The sequence below is a fragment of the Pseudonaja textilis genome, chromosome 11 (genome assembly GCF_049901715.1).
Source record: "Pseudonaja textilis isolate UNSWEBS1 chromosome 11, rPseTex1.2, whole genome shotgun sequence".
Classification (NCBI taxonomy): Eukaryota; Metazoa; Chordata; class Lepidosauria; order Squamata; family Elapidae; genus Pseudonaja; species Pseudonaja textilis.
Genome location: NC_142000.1, coordinates 1699160 through 1722179, shown reverse-complemented (window position 1 = coordinate 1722179; position 23020 = coordinate 1699160). Strand labels below are relative to the sequence as shown.

Below are 23020 nucleotides of genomic sequence, written 5' to 3'. Positions count from 1 at the left end.
CAAGAGCTAAGGCTAGCTTGAGCTCTGCCGATGTGGTTAATAGGGCTCGAGGGAAGGAGCTCCGCTTCTCTGGAGAAGGAAGGGAAGGCTCTGGAATTCAGCGTGGGTTTTTTGGGCTCTGGTTTATGTTTTTGGAAGGCTCTCCGAAGGCCGATAATGGTCCAATTGCTCCGGCTAGCAGGAGCTCCGCCAGCGTGATTAGGACTCTGGGGCTTCGGAATCCAGCACTTTGTGGGCTCCGGTTTACTCACGGTTTCTGGAGCAGGAGGCAGCTTTGAAGGTGATTTCTGGTACAGGCAGTGGCTTTATAGGGTGATAAGTGCTCCAGAAGCGAGAGCCTCACCTTCCTAGTTGGGCCATCTTGATATTTCAAAATTAGTAAACTAAGGGGAGGGGTTGGTGGGTGGGCCTGCAGGTAGGTGCTCTGGAACAGCAGAGTGCTGGGCTGGGATGAGCAAGTTGGGGAGGGGTGCTGTGGAATACAGCAACATGCAAAGGGGGGCATTGTGGTCCAGTAAGGTGAAGGTGCATAAAATAATGGGGTGAAGGCCATCATGAAACCAATTGGAAAGAAATTTAGAACAGGTACTTCTTCACACTATTTATTCATTTATTTGCCAAACTGTATAAAGCCGTCTATCCCATAATTGCATAGTGTACCTCAAAACACTTCTTCCTAATCAATCTGTGCAAATCTGTAGGTTCCCACTGGTTGGGGACCATTGGTTTACAGGAAATGGATTTGCACCGATCGACTAGGAAGAAGCGTTCTGAGGCACGCTACACAATCACGGGATGGACCATTTTATACACATTTGATAGATAAACGAATAAGTAGTGTGAAAGAGTGCCTGTTCTAAATTCCTTTCTGAATGGGCCATACTGCCATAACAACTTTGAAGGTCCCAAAGGTGCTTTTTCAAGGAGGCAGCTGGATTTTCTTGTTTTTTTCCTTTTGAAGACGTCTCGCTTCTCATCCAAGAAGTTTCTTCAGCTCTGACTGGATGGTGGGGAATGGAAGGATTTACATTCCTTGCAGGCAGCTGGTCATTTGCATCCTTTCAGAGGGTTGTTGAGGCCACTTGGAAGTTTATCTGTGTCAACTTTGAAGGCTTTAAGCCCGGCTGCCCTCCTCCCACAACTCCCAATATTCAGCGTTAAGGGCAGGGGTCGAGATGCCGGACCCAGCCTCCTCAGGCCCTCTTCCCCAGGCCTGCCTTGCTCTTTCCAGCCGCCTTCGGCCTCCTCCCGCGCGAGGCAAACAGTCGCCAAGCGCCCGGGTCCTCCCGAGTTTCTCCCGCTTTACGACTCGGCCTTCCTCGGGCTACCTCGGCGGTCCTCCCTCAGCTCGCTAGTCCGTTGCTCCCGCGAAATTCAGGTGGCCGGCAGGCGGGAGGGGGCCTTTCAGCCCGGTGGAGACAAAGGGCGACCCGGGAGGATCCTGGGCCTTGCGGCGCGAGAGGCCCGCCTGCGTGAGGGGGCCGCCAAGTCCGGGACAGTGCTGCGACCAGGCCCCGAGAGCAACACAAAGACCATCGTGGCGGCCAAGGCCCGTGGAGGCCGCGCCTTCTTCTCGGGCGTCCACCGACCGGCCTGGCAGGGGAGCCGAGCCGAGCCGAGCCGAACCTGGCTGAACTACAACTCCCACAACCCGTAGCACCCTAGCTCCCCGCCACGCATTCTCCGTTGCCTCCCGTCGCAGTTCTCGCGAGAGGTGGCTGCTGTTTCCCGGCATCCATTTCGTGGCGCTGTGGTGAAGGCGGTGGCTCGCCATATTGGGAGCGTTGGGTCGGCTGCAGCCCGGAGGCCGCTAGCTCCAAAAGGAAGCGGGGTCGGCGGCGGCGGCGGCGGGCGGGGTCGGCGGCGCCATGAGCGGGGGCACGCCCTACATCGGCAGCAAGATCAGCCTCATCTCCAAGGCCGAGATCCGCTACGAGGGCATCCTCTACACCATCGACACCGAGAACTCTACCGTGGCCCTTGCCAAGGGTGAGGCGCGGAGCGGGTTCCGCGGGCCGGGCACCTCTCGGGCCTCCGAGGGCCTCTTCCTTCGCGGGTCGCCGGGAGGCAGGGCCGAGTCTCGTCGCGAGCGAGAGATCCGGGGCCGCGGAGCCCTTGTTTACCCCTCCCCCCTTTCCTCCCGGTTGGCTTTTGGCCGTCGGCTCATCGGTGGGCCGGTTGCTGGGTTTGTATCGGAGAGAAAAATACAAACGGCTTTGGCCCGTTAAAATGGTCCCTTCTGTGGTCGACGCTTAAGCCCGAGCCCCCCTTTGCAACGTGCAATAAAAATAGCTTGTGGGTGGTTCGAAACCGTATTATTTTAAATAAGGAGCATTGACGGTATTAAGAGCGTTACTTGTTTTTTTTATGTTCCTATTTTTAACGCCTTTCCTGCATCATTTCAGTGCTTGATGTTGTCTCTGCTTCCACTACCACCCCCATTATTATTTCTTGAGTTTTCGTCCCTTTTGCCTCTCTTTTAAAAAATAAAAGAATCCTCACTAATTTAGGTCTTTAGATATTCTTGAGGTGGATAGAATAACAAAGATGCTAATCTTCTGGGTAAACATTTCTGTTCTGCTTTTCACTCCTCCCAGTTTTACTGTATGAAATACCCAGTGTCACTTTTTGTAATAGTTTGGGAATAATTCTTTGGTAGAACATCTGTTGTGCATTTCAGAAGCCTTTTCAGCCCTCCAACATCTTCAGGTAGACTTTCCCAGATTAATGCCTGAAGTTGGACACGTAAATCGGGATCTTAGCTTTACCGGAAGATGCTGTCAATCCAGCTGTCCCTGTCTGGGCCATTGGGACTCTTGCTGGAGATAGTGATAGAATAGAACAGAATAGTATTTTTTATTGGCTAAGTGTGACTGGACACACAAGGAATTTGTCTTTGGTGCAGAACCTCTCAGTGTACATAAAAGTACATTCATCAAGAGTCAAGAATCATCAGGTACCATGCTTAATAATAGTCATAGGATAGGGCACAATAAATTAAATCATACTAGGAAACAGTCAATATATGATGTGAGTTGTAATTCAAAGTACAAGAACTATTCGTTTTGAATTTGGGGTTAGTATAGACCAGAGGTCTTCAAACTTGGCAACTTTAAGGCTTGTGGACTTCCAGCTCCCAGAATTCCTGAGCTAACATGACTGGAGGAGGAATTCTGGGAGTTGAAGTCCACAAGTCTTAAAGTTGCCAAGTTTGAAGACCTCTGGTATAGACACTGTGAGGTAGGCATAGCAAGCAGCAGATTGAACTGAAAAAGAGAACTTGTGTCACTTCCCCAGGAAGCATTAAAGGAGGACAAAATTTGGTTGTAGGCAAAACGTCTTGACGAATTAAGCGAACTCTGCTTACCCAAATTATAGGAACCACAGTACAGTGTCTGACTGAAGTTTTGTAAAGGGAGACCTGATGTTTAAAATGCTGCTACGGGCTGGAGGTACAAAAGGTAGCTAGCTCAGCCTGTAAAAAGTATGCCAGACATAGTCTGAGTCACAGTATAACAGCTTCCGTAGTAATTCATATTTTCCAATTGTTATGATTCTTTTTCTAAATATATTGAAAAGTTCTGTTTACCTCAGTACAGAATTTCTGTATTTTAAGATGGCTAGTCATCTTGGTCATAATATATTTTTAAGTCTGGTCAGTATTTCTAAATGCTGTTAGCTTTTCATTGTGGAAGCATGTTATAATATGCCAATATCAATTGCTCAAATTGCATTGGCTTATAAGTTAGTTACACAATTTTTATTGGCTTCCCCATTGATTTTGCTTATCAGAAGGTTGCAAAAGATGATTAGATGACCTTGGGAAACAACAACAGTCATAAGTATGAGCCAGTTGCCAAGCATCTGAATTTTGATCACGTGATCATGGACCTGTTACAAAGGTTGTAAGTGTAAAAACTGGTCATAAGTCATTTTTTTCAGTGCTGCTGTAACTTTGATCATTAAGTGAACTGTTGTAAGTTGGGGGTTTCCTGTACATGCCGCTTGTCAAGCCCCTGAAATTTTGATCATGTGACCATGCGGGTACTGTAACAGTCGTAAATATGAAAACTGGTCAAAGTCATTTTTTCAGTATCACAAATGGTTCTAGACAAATGTTTGTGAGTCAAGGACTACCTGTACAGCAGTCACAACATCCCACATGATTGCCACTCGGAACCTTCACAGCTGGTTTCCAACAAACAAACTCAATGGGGAAGCCTGAAGGAACTTACAGGGTTGTAAGATATTGGGAACAATGATCCGTGTGATTTCCTTAATGATGGGGGCTGGAACTGACGACGAACTGCCATTGTAAGTTGGACATGACAACATGATTTAGCCACAGAGTTGCCAGTCCTAATTGTGGTTGGTGAGGGCTACCTGCCCATCTGATGCTCCTGCTTGTGAGTTCTATGTGGGAGAATCCTGGAAAGAGCTGGATCAGTAGAAGTAGAAATGCCTCTTGTCCTTGATAGTTGTGTGCAGATTGGGGAAAGACTATTCTTTTGGGCTTATGCTATTTGATGTAGTTGCTACATTTTGGTTGTCTGATATTTGATAGATTTGATTAGAAGCTTACCAGATTTCAAGAATCATTTGGCTACAGTATTGTGGTGTGGAGAATAGAGTAGTTTAGGGAATTGATTGTCTTCTATTTCACAGTATATTCTGATGTGATATATTATTGTGGTGTTGTAAAAGATTCAATTTGTCAGTCAACACTTGAGATTCGAATTATAAAAATGAATCAATGATCAAGAATAACTTGCAAAAAATTCAGAAAATTAACAACATGGAAATATTAAATAGCAGATAAAATATTTCTGGGCAGTTGTGTGTTGTGCCTCTTTGTATATAGGTAGTCCTTGAATTATGACTGTAATAAGGAGCTGGATTTTTCATCACTAAGCAATGCAGCCAAAATGCGAAGTCACATGAACGCATTGCTTAGCTACTGCAATCCTGGCACTTCCCATTGCCGTCCTTAATCAAATTCCACCCAAGGGTCCACCCCAATTCAAGCCATTTCAGGCTTGGTCCCTCCAAGCCTCAGTAAGGAAAAAGAGACTGCTTCCAATTCCACCCCCACCCCCCAAATCTCTGCCCTTTGGGGTGTCCTTGCCCAATAAGAAGGAGCACTATAACTGTAAGGCTCTGGGGTTGCTTGCCACGCTTCTGCTTCTGGTGTGTCATGACACCGAGGGTGCAAGAAACCCTGAACCACAGCATGAAGGCCGGTTGCTGCAGTTGCACAATACAGAGTCAACCATGGGATACCACACTGCATTGGTAGCGCAAAGCCATAGCAGCATCAGCCCTTTCTCAGCTACAGCCAGTCTCCCCACCCTGTACTCCACTGGCCCAGCTCACCTGTGCCATCTTCTTGTTCCTGCTGCTGTCAAGGCATGCCCAGCCTAGTCTTTCATGAAGGAACTGCTGGCCATGTGAGGCCATCTTACCTAGGTCCTCTGAGGAAACTGCCATTTGCAACGGGAAGAAAACTATGTGGCAAGCAGTTACCTTACTAAGGACCTGTGATGACTCCTCTGGATGCTTCCCCAGATATATCTCTAGATGTCAGCTCAGTGGAGAATGAACCAGTTCCAGGCCCATCTGGAGAGGAGTTGGTCAATGGCTCCAAGCAACTGTCTGAGAGGGATTTGACTGAAGCACAGCACAGGACGGCCCGGAAGCTTCAGGTGGGCAAAGCATGTGGCTGCAGCTGGTCAGCGATGAGAAGAAGGAACTGCCTTCTGCATCCAAGAACACCTAATAGGGCAGAGAAAAGGCATGAGCAGAGAATGTCACCCAGATTACTCGCGGGGAGGCAGCCTCGCCCTTCCTGATGGGCTGTACCAGAAGCTGGCTATTTATCCCAGCAGGCAGATGGTAGTGATGCTGGGAACATGTTCATTTCCTAGCTGTGTGTTTGCTTCTTTCTTTCTTTCTTTCTTTCTCTGAGATTTTTATTTTTACAACAAAAACAACAAATAAAAATCATATTTCAATTATACAATGTGTCATCTGGGTACATATTTCTTGTGCACATTATGATGTTTATATGCATTTATGGTTAAATTTACATTCATGTTAATCAACATTGTGTATCACATCAAATTATCATTGTTACAGTATCATTAGTTTTTTAATTTCAGTTACTATCTTTGAGAGCTTATCCTCTCTTACTAAATATATTCATATTATAACTTATTTAAAGTAAAATTTCAATACATCATTTATATAATATCCTTTAATGTCTTACTCTACTTTCTAACCATCCATAAAATAAATCCCATATCATAATAATCCCTTTCTTCTTGCTCTCTTGTTTTCTGATGGCTGTGATTCTTGCCTTGCTTTGGATGGACACCATGCCTTGACTTGGATCGTGCCTTGTGAACTCTGGACCTTTTTTGCCTTGTGAACCCTTTTGTGTTGTGGATTTAATTTTGCCTGTTTATTTTGGTTGAGAAACTTTCAAGTGCCTTGAGGACTCACGGGCCATTGCTCTGCAGACTAGGATTGGTCTGCTCGTGGCTGGACTTAATTGGGACAGTTCTGGGTTTTTGGTGAAAGGACTTGTAGGGGAATCCACTAAATGGTGTGTGTGTGTGAGAGAGAGAGAGACAGACAGACAGACAGACAGAGAGACAGCACAGGGCCAGGCATGGCATACTTGGTCATCAGTGGGAGCAAAAAAATGGGGAAGAGTAGCCGGGGCTGCAGAGTTCAGGGAGCTAAAAGGGCATAGATGGGGGAGATAAGCAGGTGGGAGGAGTTGTGGCCATAGATGTGGATGGGCTCTCAAGCATCCAAGTTTTGGTCACTTGATCATGGGATGCTGCAACATCTGTAACTTCAGAGACTGGGCATGTCCCTTTATTCAACGATGACTTGACTACCTGTAACATTTGGGTGAGGAGCAGTTGCCACAGTATGTGGGTGGTCCTCAATTTATGATCATTATGTTGTTTTAACATAATGTTTTTAGTTGTGTCCATCTATAGAATTTTTAACAAACACGGGGACTTCTAAGTGTTTATCTACTGAAGTCAAAGGTAAAGCTGTGTGTTTAGTTTGCGAAATACGGATTGCTGTGTTTGAGGATTACAATTTGAATCCCTACTAGGAGACTATAAACACAGAGAGAAATAGAGCAGCTTGACTGATGCAGAGTGGCACTGGCATCTGATGCTTTGCTAGCTAAGCTGGAAAAAGAACAAGGAATATTTTTTTGCCAAGCCTCACACATCCAGGGATGGAGCAGTCAAGAACAGTTATGTAGTATCTCAGAAAATCACAAAAAGCAGAAAGCCATTTTTTGATGGATAATTTATCAAAGAGTGTTTGGACTCTACAGTGCTACTGTATCCCAAGTGGTGGGGGGGAAGGGGCATTTGAGAATGTGCCCCTCTCCAAATGAACTGTAGCTAAAAAGATTGAGGGCATTGCAGAAAATCTGGAGTTTCAGCTGCCAAACAAAGCAGACAGTTTTGACTTCTCCTTGGCTTTGGATGAGAGCCTCGACAGGACATACAAAGCTGCCAGAGTCTGACTCGACTCAACATCTTCCACTCCTGCCGGGTGCTCATTTACATTTGATTCCTAATTTCCAATTGACCTCACATAGGCCAGGCAGGGATGGCCAGAGGGCTGGATATATGGCCTAGGGGACTATACAAAGGCCAGATCATGAGAAATTTGCAGTTTCTTTCAAGCCAAGTGGAAGCCAACATTCTTACCAACTTGCCAAGGCTAAAGGAAGCCACACCATCAGCTGATCAAGTCCGCAGGTACTCATCCGTGTTATTAAGCGCGCTGCGTGGTGAGTTTCCAAGGCAATTGCAAGATTTCAGAATAGTTGAGAATAAAATGCACATGATTTTTCTCTCACTTAACCTGCAGTGTGGATAATACACCCAGCAATGTTCAGCTCAAACTCGTTGACCTGTTGTCTGATACACTATTGGCAGAGCACTTTTAAGTCAGTATCACTACTGGGGTTTTATTTTTCTCTCAAAGAGGAGAACTTTCCACACATGAGGAGGCATGCTGAGAAGATGTTAATTCTCTTTGGATCTACTTACAAATGTGAACAAACATTCTCAGTGATGAAGTTCAACAAGTCCAGATAGAGAGCTTCTCTCACTGATGGTCACCTGTCGGCTGTCCTTTGCATATCAACCTCAGACATTCAACCAGACTTCAGTGCCCCTGTTCTGTCCCAAGACAAGACAGACTTTTTCCTCACTGAACAAGAAAAAAGAACTGAAAAACATCAAAAGCACTTACAGCTTTTTGTATAAAGTTAATTAAATGCAGGTCTTTTAACATACTGCAAAGCATATAAATTGTCAGTATTTGGGTTTTTTTGCGTGTGACAGTTAACAGTATGTTATGTTGAATATAAGATGAAATGATGCAATGATTGGAGCTTTTACTATTTTTTTGCTGCTATAATTTGAGATGCTCCACATTTTCATAGCTAATCAGAATGTGGATTCTTACCAGTAGCAGCTAACTAAAACCATATAGTTTACAATTTTTTTGTAAAGCAAATTAATATTAAGCAGAATTAAATTCAGCCTATTGGTTCAGCCCTCCAAAACAGTCCCAGTTTCTCATGTGGTCTGTTGGGAAAATTAATTGCCCATCCCTGTCATATAAAGACTTCTTCCCCCACACAATACAAGTAGTCTTTCTTTAGTGACTGCAGTTAAAGCAATGATGAAACTGTAACTATGGCCTCTCACATTTTGGACTTTTGCAGCCCAGTAAAGCAAAGGAAAAGTGAAGTAAGGATCCTAACCATAGTCATGGTCTTGCTTGACAGTCAAGTTGCCAGTCCCAATTGCTAAATGTGGGCTACTTCTTGTTCTAAATCAAATTTGTGGATCTGAATGGCATTTCAGGTGTTTCTGCAAGGAGTTAACCTGCTGTTCTCTAAACCAGGGCTGTTAAACTCCTGGTCCATGGGCTGGATGCGCCATATACTGCCCATGCCCAGTTTATTGAAGTGATGCAGCTGTGATGGCAGCTGGTCTAAACCAACGGATGCATTAATGATTATAGTCAACACTATTGACATCACTAGCCTGCTACTCCCAGATGTTCCACCTCTATATCAAGTGCTGTTTGTTTTTAATTTAATTTAAAAGGACAGATTAAAAATATTGGCATTGTAGAATAATAAAATTATATCCACTTGAAAGGGCAGGTAGTTTGCAAGTTTCCTTGTTTTGTAGCCTTGAAATACATTTTAAACAGGCTCTGCTCTTATTTCAAGCTGTTATTAATTAAAATGTTTAGTATTCTGAATTGTTTTCAGCTATTCCTTTCTTTGAAGCTGTTCTTAATTTTCTCCTTAGGGTATTACTGTTTTAGTAAGAATTTGTTTAGTTTGAACAGTGTTTTCTGGTAGGTTCTCCAGCTAGAGTGGAGGGCGGTGTTAAGAGGGGGGTCAAGCTTAGAGTCCTTGCACTGCAAAAAGCAGCTCAAGCCTGGCCTGCAAAATCTCTCAAACCTTATCTGGCCGTTCCACAGATGGACAGACAACTGCATTGTCCATCTGGTGAGATTCTTGTAACTTAGGTGACTAACAATAAAGCTTCTGCTTGAGACAACACTGAATTGTTCTGGTTGCTTGTGTCTGATGGACTATTGGTAGCTAGGCATGATGTGACAGATTTTTGTAGATTCATTACTGAGCCGCATGCAAATGTTGTAATAAGTAAGACATTGTTTCAGATTGATATGCCTCTATTTAACTCTCCTGTATTTTTAAGAAAGCATGTTCATTTGAAAATATTGGCATAGTAGCAGGGGTGGGTTTCTACCGGTTCTGTCCACCTCTATAGAACCGGTAGCTCTGAAGAGCAGCAGACATAGAACCGGTTCTATGTCTGCTGATGTTTTTGCCCACCTACCCACCCACCTGGGTTCTTACCTGATCTTTATTTCCTGATTTTTCAACTTCAGCTGCCGAACGAGCCACAGCTGCTGTTAAAAAGGCAGGAAAACAGGGCTGTTTCAAAGGCTGCTTCTTGGCACACAGCGTGTTGATGACGATTTACAGGCGTGCGGCTCACAGCGGGCAAGGAAGCTCGTAAATCATGAACTGGTAGTTAACCCTGTCAAATCTCACCCCTGCATAGTAGACCAAATGTATGAGTGATATTGCTCTAGGATTGCTTAGAGCAGGTATGTCCAACCTGTAGCCCACTGCATGCAACCCTGGACAGCTAGTAATGCCATGCCACAAGATTGTAAACTTTAACATTAATATGTGATTTATGTACATTAACTATTGCCCAAGACGATTCTTCTTCACTCAGTGCAGTTGGACACCCTTGGCTTAGAGCAAATACTTAATGATCCAAATTTTTGAATTGTTTGCATATAATATTAATATAAAATTGTTTTGTTCTGCAGTTTGTTCATTTGGAACTGAAGACAGACCAACTGATCGGCCTATACCACCTCGTGATGAAGTATTCGAATATATTATATTCCGTGGAAGTGATATTAAGGATTTGACTGTTTGTGAACCTCCGAAACCACAGTGTTCTCTTCCCCAAGATCCAGCAATTGTTCAGGTATCACACTGCAACACACTGAGTTTCATGAGAGTCATGTCTAATCATGAAAAGTGAAAAATGGATGTATGTGTGTATGTGTTTTAAATATTTAAAAATAAATATTTGCTGTCTGTTTCCTTGAATTTGAGAGAAAAACATCCAATACCTTGCATAGTAGTACTTTTAATAAAATAATGATCAAGGCCAATATCTAACATGTAGTCCTTGACTTACAGCTGGTCATTAATAACTATTTGCAGTGACAACAGCTTCAGAATGGGTGTGCTGTAAGGCACTTCTGGCCAATGTAAAACATCATGCTGTTGCCTGCTTCCCATCGCAAAGGTGCATTTCAGGTGTTTGATAGCCAGTTCGTATTTATGACCAGTTGCCAAGTGCCCTGCAGTCATGTCATTTGGAATCATCTCTGCCAATTTCCCCAAAATGTCAATGGGAAGGGGGAAGGATATTAAATTTGAAGTCTCTTCCTCCAGCACTTTGAGGGATTTCCCCTCCCTGCACACTAGAGGTGGGACCTCAAACCAGGTGAAAAACTAACAAGCGCCATGATTCAGAGCCTTTGAACAATGTTTTTCCACATCTCCACAGGAGAAAACACTAGCAAATGCCTTAGCAAGTGCTTATAAATCAGCAACACATGTACAAATGATGCAAGTGTGAAGAGAGCTAATTCACCATGTGTCAGCCTTCAAGATTTTTCCTTCAAGATTTTTCTCCCTTTGCGTTGCATCTTTCGGCTGTCATAAGTAACGGGGGGAGAAGGGGGGAATGGTTATGGGAAGTGAGCTGGAGGGGTTACAAACCAGAACTGTATAAGCTGGCGGGGGCGGGTACATTCTTGCTTAGGTTTCTATCCTATACTATGCGCAGCTGCAACCCTTTATCAAACTATGTCAAGGTCAACGGACAGAAGCCTCATCACCACCTGGAGATGCCCACATGATGATATACACAACTTTTAATTGGATGAGTCAATTGAACTATTGGGGGTGGGAACGTTGCCATTACTTTGTCTATGTGATTTACGCGCCCATTTTCTCAGATTCAGAATCCTTTTGTTGCAACCACTCGATTTCCAGTAAAAGATACCTTTTCTCTGATTAATGGAGTCTAAAAGTATTTCTTTCCTGGATTTTGAATGGAGCACCAGCTGACACCATGCATGTTGCTGCTAGGATAACAAAACAATAAGAGGGAGTGGCCAACATAACTTCAGAGTTTTAGTAGACATAGCCTCGTATTCAGGTTGAAGTCATTGTTATTCCATACTTTGTTATCTTAATGGCTAATGAGTTGATGAAAATCAAAATGTCTCCAATGTGTAAAATGAATTTTTATAAATGGACAATTGCGTTTCTTGTATGCCCCATTGTTAAGACAAAAGAAGAGCCTCTTTTGTTCTTATCGCTGATTTCTAGAAAACAGCACAAATTCTCTTTTGGGGCTCTGTTTTTCTCTGTCTTGATTAGTCTCTTCCAAATATTGTTTTCTTCAGTCTTCCCTAGGTTCATCGTCTACTTCTTCATTCCAATCTGTGGGTTCCTATGGTCCTTTCGGCAGAATGCCGGCCTACAGTCAGTTTAGTCCAAGCCCATTAGTGAGCCAACAGTTCGGGGCTGTGGGTGTTGGTAAGCTGCTTTATTTATTTCTTCAGCAAGCAAAAAGATATATTTGCACAGTAAAGGGATCTTATGGGCAAAAAGAGGGAAGCCTTTTGGGTGAGTTGAGCTTCTGAGTGGCCTTCAAGGGCAAAACCGTATAGAGCTCGCAACACATAGCCAACACCCAAGGTGGCTGAGTGACTTCATCTGTCAAAATGTTTCTTAAAAGTAGTAAAAATAATATTTCTTTTGTCGATGCAGGAAATTCATTAACATCGTTTGGAACAGAAACTCCAGCAAGTACTAGTTTGTCCCAAAACAGTGCAGTTGGTTCCACTTTTACCACAGATGCAAGATCTCTAAAAACACAGCTCTCTCAAGGTAAAGAATTAATCTTTTCATGTCCCTTATAATTGTCATGTGTTCCATAATGTAATTATGTGTTCTATAAATCAGAGCAAAGCTGGCTATGGAGTTCTGGGAATTGAAGTCCACAAGCCCTGAAGTTGCCACGGTTGGAGACCCCTGCTATAAATCTCTGCTCTCCAAACAGTAATGCTAGCACAGGTTTAAGCAAAGCACAACATTTTTATATGCCCTGCCCTATTTCTCCATATCAGATATTAAAGCCTCTGTGCTGAAAGTCCTTGAATTTTGGACCACACTAGATCTTAGTCAGGAAATTGCAGATATAATTTCTAAAATCCCTTACTTGAGAGTAGTCTGTTTTCTACCTAAGAGTACCAGTCAGCAACGATAAATGCAAACAAACATACCGTAGAAGGAATCTAGATTCCCAGACCCTCATATATTTCTGGCTGGATATACAGATAGTCCTTGACTTACAACCATTTGTTTAATGACCAAAGTTACAACAGTACTGAAAAAAGTGGCTTATTGTTTTTCACACTTATGTCCACTGCAGCATCCCCGTGGTCACATGTTCAAAATGGAGACACTTGGCAACAGCCATGTATGCTTGGGCTGGGGGTTGGAGTAGATGACCTGCGAGGTCCCCTCCAACTGATAATCTCTTATCTGTATGTATGACGGTTGCAGGGTCCTGGGGTCATGCGATTACTGTTTGCAACTTTCTGATAAGCAAAGTCAATAGGGAAGCCAGGTTCACTTAACAACCATGTTACTTAACTTAACAACTGCAGTGATTCATTTAACAACAGTGGTAAGAAAGGATGTAAAATGGGACGAAATTCACTTGTTTTGCTTAGCAACTGAAATTTTGGGCTCAATTGTGGCCATAAGTCATAACCCGATTCTTGCATCATTATTGAAAGCTTTATCTCATTGCAAATGAGGTGTTGATTAAATACTCTCCATCAGACAACAGTGGTACAAGCTTATAAAAGCTGTGATAAATTGCAGGCCTAGATTGGACCTGAGTGGCTCTGGGTTTATTGAAGTCTATGTATAGGATCTTCTGAGTGCTGTCACTGTTGAAAGATCCTGAACGATCGTACTACATTTTTTGGTATAAAGAAAATATTATTTTGTATTCCCTGGCTTTCAAGTACTATTGTATTTGGTTGGTTTTACTCTATAATTACACATTATTTTGCCTGCTCTGTATTGGTAATCAAAACATCTCAACATTTCAAACCTGGATGCTTCTTCTCAAATTCAAAACAGTTGGTCCAACTTTACCAGAATTGCTCCAGTCCTCTTTTATTATTCCAAAAAAATTTTGAGCTCAAAACAATGTATCTCAAACTTAAACATTCAAAATATTGTTTGTGCCCTTCGCTAATATATCTACTGGTGGCTTTTTTTTTTAATAATTTCATAACCTATTTAAAAAACTTGTCAGAATATATTTCACTTGGAAGAAAAAACTTTCTGAAAAAATAATAGTACTACTTTTTAGAATTTTCAGTGATCTGATTAATGAAATCCCATAATATTATAACATTAACACCATAATTAAACATAATTGAAAGTGTTTATTTATTCTTTTCCCAAAAATCTCAGAATTAATTCTGTACAATGAGGATACACAGTCGGTTTTTCCAACCAGATAACAAGACTCCTAGAACTTAAAGCAATTTCCTTCTTGTTCAAGCTCTCTTTTTAAGCTGCTGTCTTAAGAAAATGACTATAAAACATTAATGCTGTATCATGAACAAATTTAAGTGATAAAACCTATCCATCCCACCTAAATCTGGCAGATCCAGTATTACTGGATCCTTTCCTCCTTAAAAGAGAGAGGAAAATAATTTATGGGAAGAGAATTAGTGGCTGAAGATAAAGATTTAACAACAAGACAAGTTCTCTTTCTTTAAAATGAAAAAGGGGAAATATTTTCATCTAACTTTACAGATAAATTCTGTTTGAGAAAGTTTTGAGCCACGGTGGTGCAATGGTTAGAGTGCAGTACTGCAGGCTACTACTGTTAATTGCCAGCTGCCTGCAATTTGGCAGTTCAAATCTTACTAGACTCAAGGTTGACTCAGCCTTCCGTCCTTCCAAGGTGGGTAAAATGAAGACCCAGATTGTTGGGGGCAAGAGGCTGATTCTGTAAACCACTTAGAGAGGCTGGGAAGCACTGTGAGTCAGTATAGAAGTCTAAGTGCTGTTGCTAGTGCTATTGCTATGACTTCTTCAAGGGAATTAGTAGATTTCCAAGGAATCCTTAAAGGAGGGCCTAAGCTAATACTGTTTTCCTGCTTCTGTTTCAGCTCGGTCAACCCCGCCTCCCTTAGATCACTTGAGAAAGAGTCCAACCCTGGAACAAGCAGTGCAAACTGCCCATTTACCTGCCTCAGTCTCAGTTGGGAGAAGTTCTATTTCAAACCGACCACTTGGGTCTATCAACCAAAAAACATCAGACCACCAGGATCACAGGAGAGGTAGAATATTACTTTAGTATGATATTGCTGCCACATTGTGCATGGTGGGGGATTTTAGACTTGGGTCTTTTTATTAGTCTTTTGAAAAGTCCATGTAATTTAATTTTGATTTGTCTTATGTGCTAAAATGGTCATATGCCTGCAGATAAATGTCAGGCCTTGAGATAAAATGGTAAGTGCCTCTTTGTGTCTTTTATCTGGGGAGATACTTCTGGTAGGAGAGAAGTCTGTTCCGTGGTGGATTCCAACTTGGAAAAATTGATCCTTTTGTTCTGGCGCGTATGCAGAACAGAAAACTTAATGATTCTTAATTTGGAAACAAACCCATCACATTCTGAGAGTTCCGCTAAACCTTTAGAACAGAGGTCCCAAACTTGGCAACTTTAAGACTTGTGGACCTCAATTCCCAGAATTCTTCAGCCAGCTGTGTAAGTCCACAAGTCTTAAAGTTGCCAAGTTTGGAGACCTCCGCTTTAGAGTCAACCAGAGTTTGGCAGAAATAAAACCAGGAATATGTTGATTTCTTCCCAAGCCCCAGATGAGACGAAGCCTGGTGGGGTGAGTAGGGCAAGGCCAGCACACACTGTCATGTTTCTCTCCTCAGGAGCTAAGAGTGCAACATCTCTCACCTGCCCCCATGGCACTGGCTCCCCACCCCGATCTCCCCGGCACCTTTCTTTCCCCTTTTTAGCCACTGCTGCTATACCAATGCAGTATATCCCACCACACCTTGACTTTTCCACTGCTAAAATACAGGCAGTAATTGGGGCGAGAATATTCATTGCTAAGCAGTGGGGTTAACTGCACCACAGCACTTAGTGATGGCAATCAGCAGGCTTCGGGCACCATCAGTAAGCAAGGACCTCCCACGATCCCAGCTTCCCCGTTGCCTTTGCTTGTGGGAAACCAGCAGGTAAGATCACAAATCACAGTGAAGTGACACTGTGATGCATGGAATCCAGGCTAATTGCTCTACACCTGAACTGCGTTCATGTAAACCACAGGGGCTCTGCGATGGCCATAATTTTGAGGACCATTTCTAAGTACCACTCATTCAGCACCATTGCAAGTTCAAATGGTCACGAGCAAATGGTGGTTAATCGAGAACCACGTGCACTTTATGCAGAGACTGAAGCATTCCCAGACCCTGTTCATTCTGTCCAGGGGTCACAAGGCACAGGTGCTGTTTCTGATATGTACCACTTGAAATGCGCACAGAAAATCTTGTACCTCTGCATTTAAAGCAGTGGACAAGGTGGCCTCCTCACAAACCCCTGCTGCGCTTGCTATCAATTCTGTGTTTTTGTGCTAAACAGAATTATTAATCTGTTAGTTATAATCATTTATTATAAGTATTACTGGCATTTCCTCTATTTCTAGCTGAAGCACAGAAGGTGACAAGATGTGAAGCAGAACATCTAAGAAATGAAAACAAGCGGCCAATAGGTAAAATGAAATCACTTTTGAAAATAAGAACGTTCTGCCAGAGGCTGAGCTAAACTCCAAAGATGCCACCAAAGTCCTTCCCAGCTTTAAAGGGTTGAGATTATAAGACGATTCCTCCACCACCACCATTTTCTGCTTCCTTTGGATATGAGAACAACTGGATAGAACCTCTTGCATTATGTCCCTGAACAGAGGGATGGGGCTTGTTTCAGCCAATGCTGATTGGAACAAACCAGTGGATTTCAGTCCTGGTCCACAAACAGCTAGCTCCTTATTCAGACATTGCAAGGATGTTGTTTCTGAAAGAGAAAAGGCAACTTCTTTCCTCTCCTGAGAGGTTTTTTTTTGTGGGGGGGGCGGGGGGGATGGGAGGAGCAGGGCTCGATCATAAGCTTCCTTTCTAAGGTTACTTAGTATGTTTTCATCACTGGTGACTTTTGAGTTCGTATCTCGGCCAAAATGCAAATATTTTTGATCCTGAAATGATTGAGGAGTAAAACAGTCTTCAGTCTTATGGAACATGTTAATTCATGATTTCTGTGACTTTTTAAGCTAATTAATCCAAAATAAAACATCCAGTATGTCTTCAGTAAATTGATCTTACCTGGTGACATCAGATATTACCAGTAAGTTGTTTCACGTTATTAATATTAGCAAACAGAACATTGCCCATTGTTCAATGTTGAGGATGCTGTTTACCAAAACCTGAACATCAGTGGTGCCTGATTGTTGTTGTTGTTGTTACAGTTCCAGGTGCACCTTCACGGAGGAGTCGGGGAGGTCACCGGGGAGGCAGAGGAAGGTTTGGTATTAGGCGGGATGTTCCCATGAAGTTTGAGAAGGATTTTGACTTTGAAAGTGCAAATGCACAGTTTAATAAAGATGAAATAGATCGTGAATTTCATAATAAGCTAAAACTGAAAGGTAAGTGGTAAACACAGCCAATTTATTTTTATGAGGCTTGCTGACTTTGAAGTTAAGAGTTATGGGTGTTTTTGTTGAAGAGAGGTTTCATTTAGACATATTCAAATCTTTGGGTTTTCTCTTACATAATTTTCCTTTTCCCTAAAGTAATTTGCAAAGTTGTCTTACATTCTAAAATGCAACTGTTGTATGCACCAGATTTAAGTAGCCAAAGAGTCTCAATTAATAGAATGTAATTATAGAGTTTTCAGTGAGTTCAGTTCATGCCAGTCATGCTTAGAATAGATTGAAAATCATCATGGCATGATTTCAAGTGGTTTGATTCTGAATCTAACTAAATCTGGACCTAGCTGATTGTCCTGGTGTAACTTTAGTTTTTTTGCTGCTTACAGGAATATGGTAAAGTGTAGTAAAAGAGTACGAAAAGAAACAGAGAAAATCAAAAGAATCATTTTGTGTCTCTTCCCAGTTTGGGGGTTCCCTTCCCCCATCTGACAACGTTGTTTGCAGTCATTGAAAGCAGCTGCACCCAAGAAGATCAGGCAGTGATAGTGAATTTAAATGGTTATCTGCCTTTCTTCAGAGATTTATTTTCCTAGAATGGTCATTGAAGATGGTCTTTTTTCTTTCCTCTTTCCAAGTCTTTTCCCCTCTTCATTTTCTAGAGGATAAGCCTGAAAAACCTGTGAATGGGGAAGATAAAGGCGATTCAGGTGTTGACACCCAAAACAGTGAAGGCAATGCAGATGATGAGGATCCACTTGGCCCCAATTGCTACTATGACAAAACCAAGTCTTTCTTTGATAACATTTCCTGTGATGACAACAGGTACCAAGTTTTTCTGAGCAAGCTACACATGGCATTCCTTTGAGCCCTAACAGGTAGCATGTCTGAGCCAGACTTTTGAATGTGAACAGAGAACTGAAGTTTCTTTTTCACATTAAGCAGAATGAAGGCAGTAGAATGAACTGGACTAGTCCATCATGTAGGTGGGTGCAGTTTTTGATTGCAGTCTCTGCAATTAAAAATGCTTTCTATCTTATGCGAACACTAGTACCTTGTTTTTATAAGTATAATCTTTCTTCTGTGTTCAGGCATGCTACAGTTCATTCCACTCTACTCATTTTGCTGCAGGACTTGTGAAACATAAATGGAGACTTCTGAGTGTCAGGTTTGTCCTGATTTGAGCATTTAGGAAAGAAAGACCCTCAACTCCATTTTTTCATGAAGTGAAAAGTTTACTTTTACTAAAGTCAAGTGGTTACAGCATAAGCAAAGCTGGATCTGAACATTCCCACCCAAAACAGGCATTTTCCCCTCTTCCCTGGCCCTCCGCCATTGACTGTCAGTGTCCAATGATATTTGGCGCCTCTTTGGTGGTGGTTCACAGTCCGTTCTCATGGCTCCATCCTTGATCGGCTGGTCTCGTTCCAGATTGACACCTCTGTTTCCTGTCACCCTGTCACTCCCCTCTCCTACTTCCCCATTCCCCCACCCTCCCGCATTTTAAGGCAGGATGCCAGCAAAGCAGTGTATGCTGAAGATGGCAGATCTGGTAATGAGATTTAGACTTCTGGTTCTCTCAAAATCCAAGGCTGAGGCACTGGACGAGGTTGTTTCATCATTTTTCTCTTGAAAAAAGGTGCAACCTGTTTTTTTTTTTTAACATTTGAGAGACTTCTTAGCACTGCATCAGTCTATCAACAGTTTAATGAATTCCTTCTGATCTCAGTTCTCTCCCAAGTTACTCTCCATTACTGAAGATGTTGCCATTTCTAAATTCACCTGTCTCTTTTCCTTTGGGTATCCACTACTAAAGGTTTGAGAAACCTGTATGGTGTAGTACAGTTTTTACTTTTCATTTTGCTAAGTAACTCTGGCGTTCCTAGTGGTCATTTGGTGGAAGTATCTTTTGTAATGAAGAAATTGGTCGTAACTTGAAACAACAGCACCGTGTCACTTCTGTATCTTTCAGAGATCGAAGACCAAACTGGGCAGAGGAAAGAAGACTAAATGCAGAGACATTTGGAATTCCACTGCGTCCAAACCGTGGTCGGGGATTCAGAGGCAGAGGGGGAAGTGGAGGAGCTGGTGGCTTCCGGTCAGGTAGAGGACGTGGAAACACAAGAGGACCCTTCAATGCTCCTCGGGGTTTTCGTGGTGGATTCAGAGGTGGCCGTGGTGGCAGGGAGTTCGCGGATTTCGAATATAGGGTAAGACAGTTACCAATATTATTACTATTTGTAAATTGCTAATTATAGTGCTATTTACAGAACCAAAATAGTTTAGGTAATTCACTTTTTTCTTTAATTATAGTATTATCTTTATGATTTTAACATATATTATTATATTTTATATTATTATATTATATTTTATATTATATTATATTATATTGATATTATATTATATTATATTGATATATATCCTGCCAGTTTTTCCTTTTCTTTTCCACCACTGATGGGCGGCCTCATTGAATTAATTAAGCAGCACAATAAATGGGCTACAAACTCAGGGTGAAGTTTCTTTTTTATCAAGTCCTACCACTGATCTGTCTCATATCATTAGCTATACTCCCCAGCAACAGCACAGAACTTTCCATCTCTACCAGGCAATGAATTGGGACTTTTCACAGACCAAACATAGGCGCTAAAGTAAGAGGCATGGCTTAATTTTTCCTAAGAGCATAAATTACTCTATTCCATTCATATTTTGATGTACAGTAGTTATTATTGTAGGAGCATTTATGCTATATAATACATAGCTGGCAGGGCATAGTAGATGTGATGAAACTCATTTATTTTGAAAATTTGATTACAAGTTTACTAGTTATTTTGAAAATTTGTATGGCTGCCCATCTTTCAAAATGTTTATGATCTTGATCAAATTGACTTTATACCAGCTTGACCCAAAGTAATGTTAATCTTATATTGCTTTCTAGAAAGACAACAAAGTTGCAGCATAATCTACAAAGAATTTGAAAGCAGGTGGACTTGCTGATCTTCATGGTACCGAGGTGGTGTTGGTTTTTATAAAGAATTATGTTCATTTGCTGTTAAAACTTCACCAGCACTAGCGTTTGTTTTTAATTTCAAAGGAACAGTAACTTTTTTAAAAAATATGGCCATCTTCAAAAACAAGAATATTAAATATATTTGAGATAGAAAACTTAAATAATTTCTTACATATAGTTAAAAGTATAAAGCAGTACTTCAGTGGAGTTTTAGTATTTTTTTTCATTACAAAAAGGGTTTTTCTGAATTAAAATTGTATTTTATAATTGCTGCAGGCTATAAAGACAATTGTATGCAGAAGGCCGTCAGTACTGTGAGTGTGTTGATCCAGTGAAGGTTGTATTTGAAATCCTATAATCTCTCTTTTCAGATAGTTGTAATTTTTGTCAAATAGGATGCTGGGCAGTAAAAAAAAATTGGTTAAAGAAAGTATAAACATGGAAAATGCTGTTTCTTAGGCAAAGGAAGCTTTTATAGTTGTATAATTCCATGATTATCCCATTGCCAAAGAAACACTAGGGATTTTGTATAGCTGTATAAAAAGCAACTAATTTTTTAAGAATAAACATTTTTAAGTCTACAAAACTGCCGTGTTGAAATGCTAAACACATGTTTGGAGGGTTTCTTTCTAGCTTTTCAGCTTTAAATTTGTTTGTTTTTATATTTTGACTACCAATAAATATTTGAAATGTTCTTCCAATATTCAGAAGGATTAAAATATTTCTCTTGCAAGAAATCCATTTTCTAGTTTTTGGTCTTGCTGTACGATTGGACCACACTAAGGGACTATTTAGGTAAAGATAAATCTTAACATTTTATGCAGTTTGCAGGTCATGTTATGATAGTAAGTGAAAAAAGAGCCAGTTGTGACTTCTTGTTCCAGTTGATGTGCCTGGAATAAAAATGAAATGTCTCCGTTTGTCGATTCTTAAAATGTGGTTTTGTATTATACTCAATTAAGAATGATTTCTTAGTGTCTGCGATTGCCAGAGTTTTGATGGACTGTAACTTGGAGACATTGACTGTTCATTTTTACCCCAGCGTCACTAGAGTGCTTTTGCTTGGAGTAACTGAGGTTATCTGAATAACTAGTTATGACTTCTTTTGCTATTAAGTTATAATTAGATACAGATCTTTAATAATTTGTATTTTTATGTATATCTGAAAGCCGCAAGAATAAAGGGATCCAAAGATTAAAATATTTTATCTAATTTGCTGAATTTTTGTTCATTTTCCTTCGTGTTCAGTAGTGATAAAATATGGATAAATGCACTGTTAGCAAATGGGAATATTAAAGTGATAGAATGGTAATTTTATATTTTTTGTATAGCACTATAAAGAAGTATTTTGTAATTCATTTCCACATGAGGTCAAGTATTTGACAACTGTAGAATTAGATACTATTGTTTAGTAATATTCTGCATGTTAAAGCTTTTTTGGAATCCACAAATCATGATACTTAACCGTTTGGAGGGAGCTTTTTAGACAAAAGGCAAGTGCTGTGTTGTTGCAATAACTATGTATGCTGTATAAGGTGTCCCAAACTTATTAAAACCAGATAAATTGTAAATACCAATGAGACATTATGAGGGTATGATTTGGTTTCAATTTACCCATCACTTATTTGAGTTCACTAATTGGGGTGTACTGTACCCCAGCGAACAGCAAGCAGCATGACGTCCCTTCAGTGTATCTTGCTACAGAAAACTGGGCCTTCTTATTTTAAGCCAGAATAAAACCATTCAATAAGAAAAGTAATCTCTGTGAAGTTTCTTTACAGCTCAATCCTATTTCACACATTAGATATCTGGGCCACTGCTTTTGGCTGGCTTGTTTGGCTGACCACAATTTGGTCACGTTAAAGTTTTATCAATTAAACCTGCAGCCTCACAGCTTTGGATGAAAACATGCATAGTAATAATTTTAAACCTGGCTAAATGTTAAATTTTTGACCATTTTCTTATATTACATCTTAATGTAATACATTCTTCTATTACCATTCAATATCAAAATGACAAGAGAATAGGTTTGCTGTTTTAGGATCATCAAAACCAGGGGTCTCCAACCTTGGCAACTTTAAGACTTGTGGAGTTTAACTCCCAGCATTCCTGAACTTTAAGACAAAGCTGGCTGAGGAATTCTGGGAGTCCATAAGTCTTAAAGTTGCCAAGGTTGGAGGTCCCTGATCTAAACCCCAAGGAAGCAAAAAGGTGGGTGGGGTGTAAAGACACTTGATGTGTAGGAAACCCAAGATTTCCAATCAATGCTTTTGAAAACCTATCCCACGGGCACCATTTTTGCACACATGTATTTAAAAGCGCATCGTGGGCCGCATAACCCAACGATTGGGTGGCATCCTTGCAGGGAGGCAGATCGTGTCCCATTGCTAATGCTTGGGCGTGGGGGGGGACTCTAACCTCAGCATGGGACAGGATTTAAACCTGCATCTTCAAATCAAAACAACCTTTATTGTCAGAGTGCAACGTGTACAACGAGGTTGGCTGAGCCTCTCTGAAATTCTTGAACCTTTGCCTGCCTGAAATTAGACAAAACAAGCAAATTATTATTTGGTT

At 41.4% G+C, this 23020-nt stretch overlaps 1 protein-coding gene across 1 annotated transcript; it reads left to right on the top strand.

The window, feature by feature from the left end:
* The first annotated feature begins 1750 nt into the window (after positions 1 to 1750).
* Positions 1751 to 22201, top strand: LSM14A (LSM14A mRNA processing body assembly factor). The gene is made up of 10 exons (XM_026714350.2): positions 1751 to 1989; positions 10435 to 10598; positions 12097 to 12229; positions 12464 to 12583; positions 14896 to 15066; positions 16447 to 16512; positions 17260 to 17436; positions 18102 to 18264; positions 19412 to 19649; positions 20375 to 22201. The coding sequence occupies exons 1-10, from the start codon at positions 1869 to 1871 to the stop codon at positions 20396 to 20398; spliced, it is 1377 nt and encodes a 458-aa protein (XP_026570135.1). The 5' UTR covers positions 1751 to 1868; the 3' UTR covers positions 20399 to 22201.
* The last annotated feature ends 819 nt before the right edge of the window (positions 22202 to 23020 follow it).

What these genes read in the sequence shown, in the direction of transcription:
- LSM14A (XM_026714350.2), top strand. Translation starts at nt 1,869, where the DNA reads ATGAGCGGGGGCACGCCCTACATCGGCAGCAAGATCAGCCTCATCTCC. An exon ending in AAAAACACAGCTCTCTCAAG is followed by an intron (nt 12,584 to 14,895) that starts GTAAAGAATTAA and finishes CTTCTGTTTCAG; the next exon opens with CTCGGTCAACCCCGCCTCCC. An exon ending in ATTTCCTGTGATGACAACAG is followed by an intron (nt 18,265 to 19,411) that starts GTACCAAGTTTT and finishes TGTATCTTTCAG; the next exon opens with AGATCGAAGACCAAACTGGG.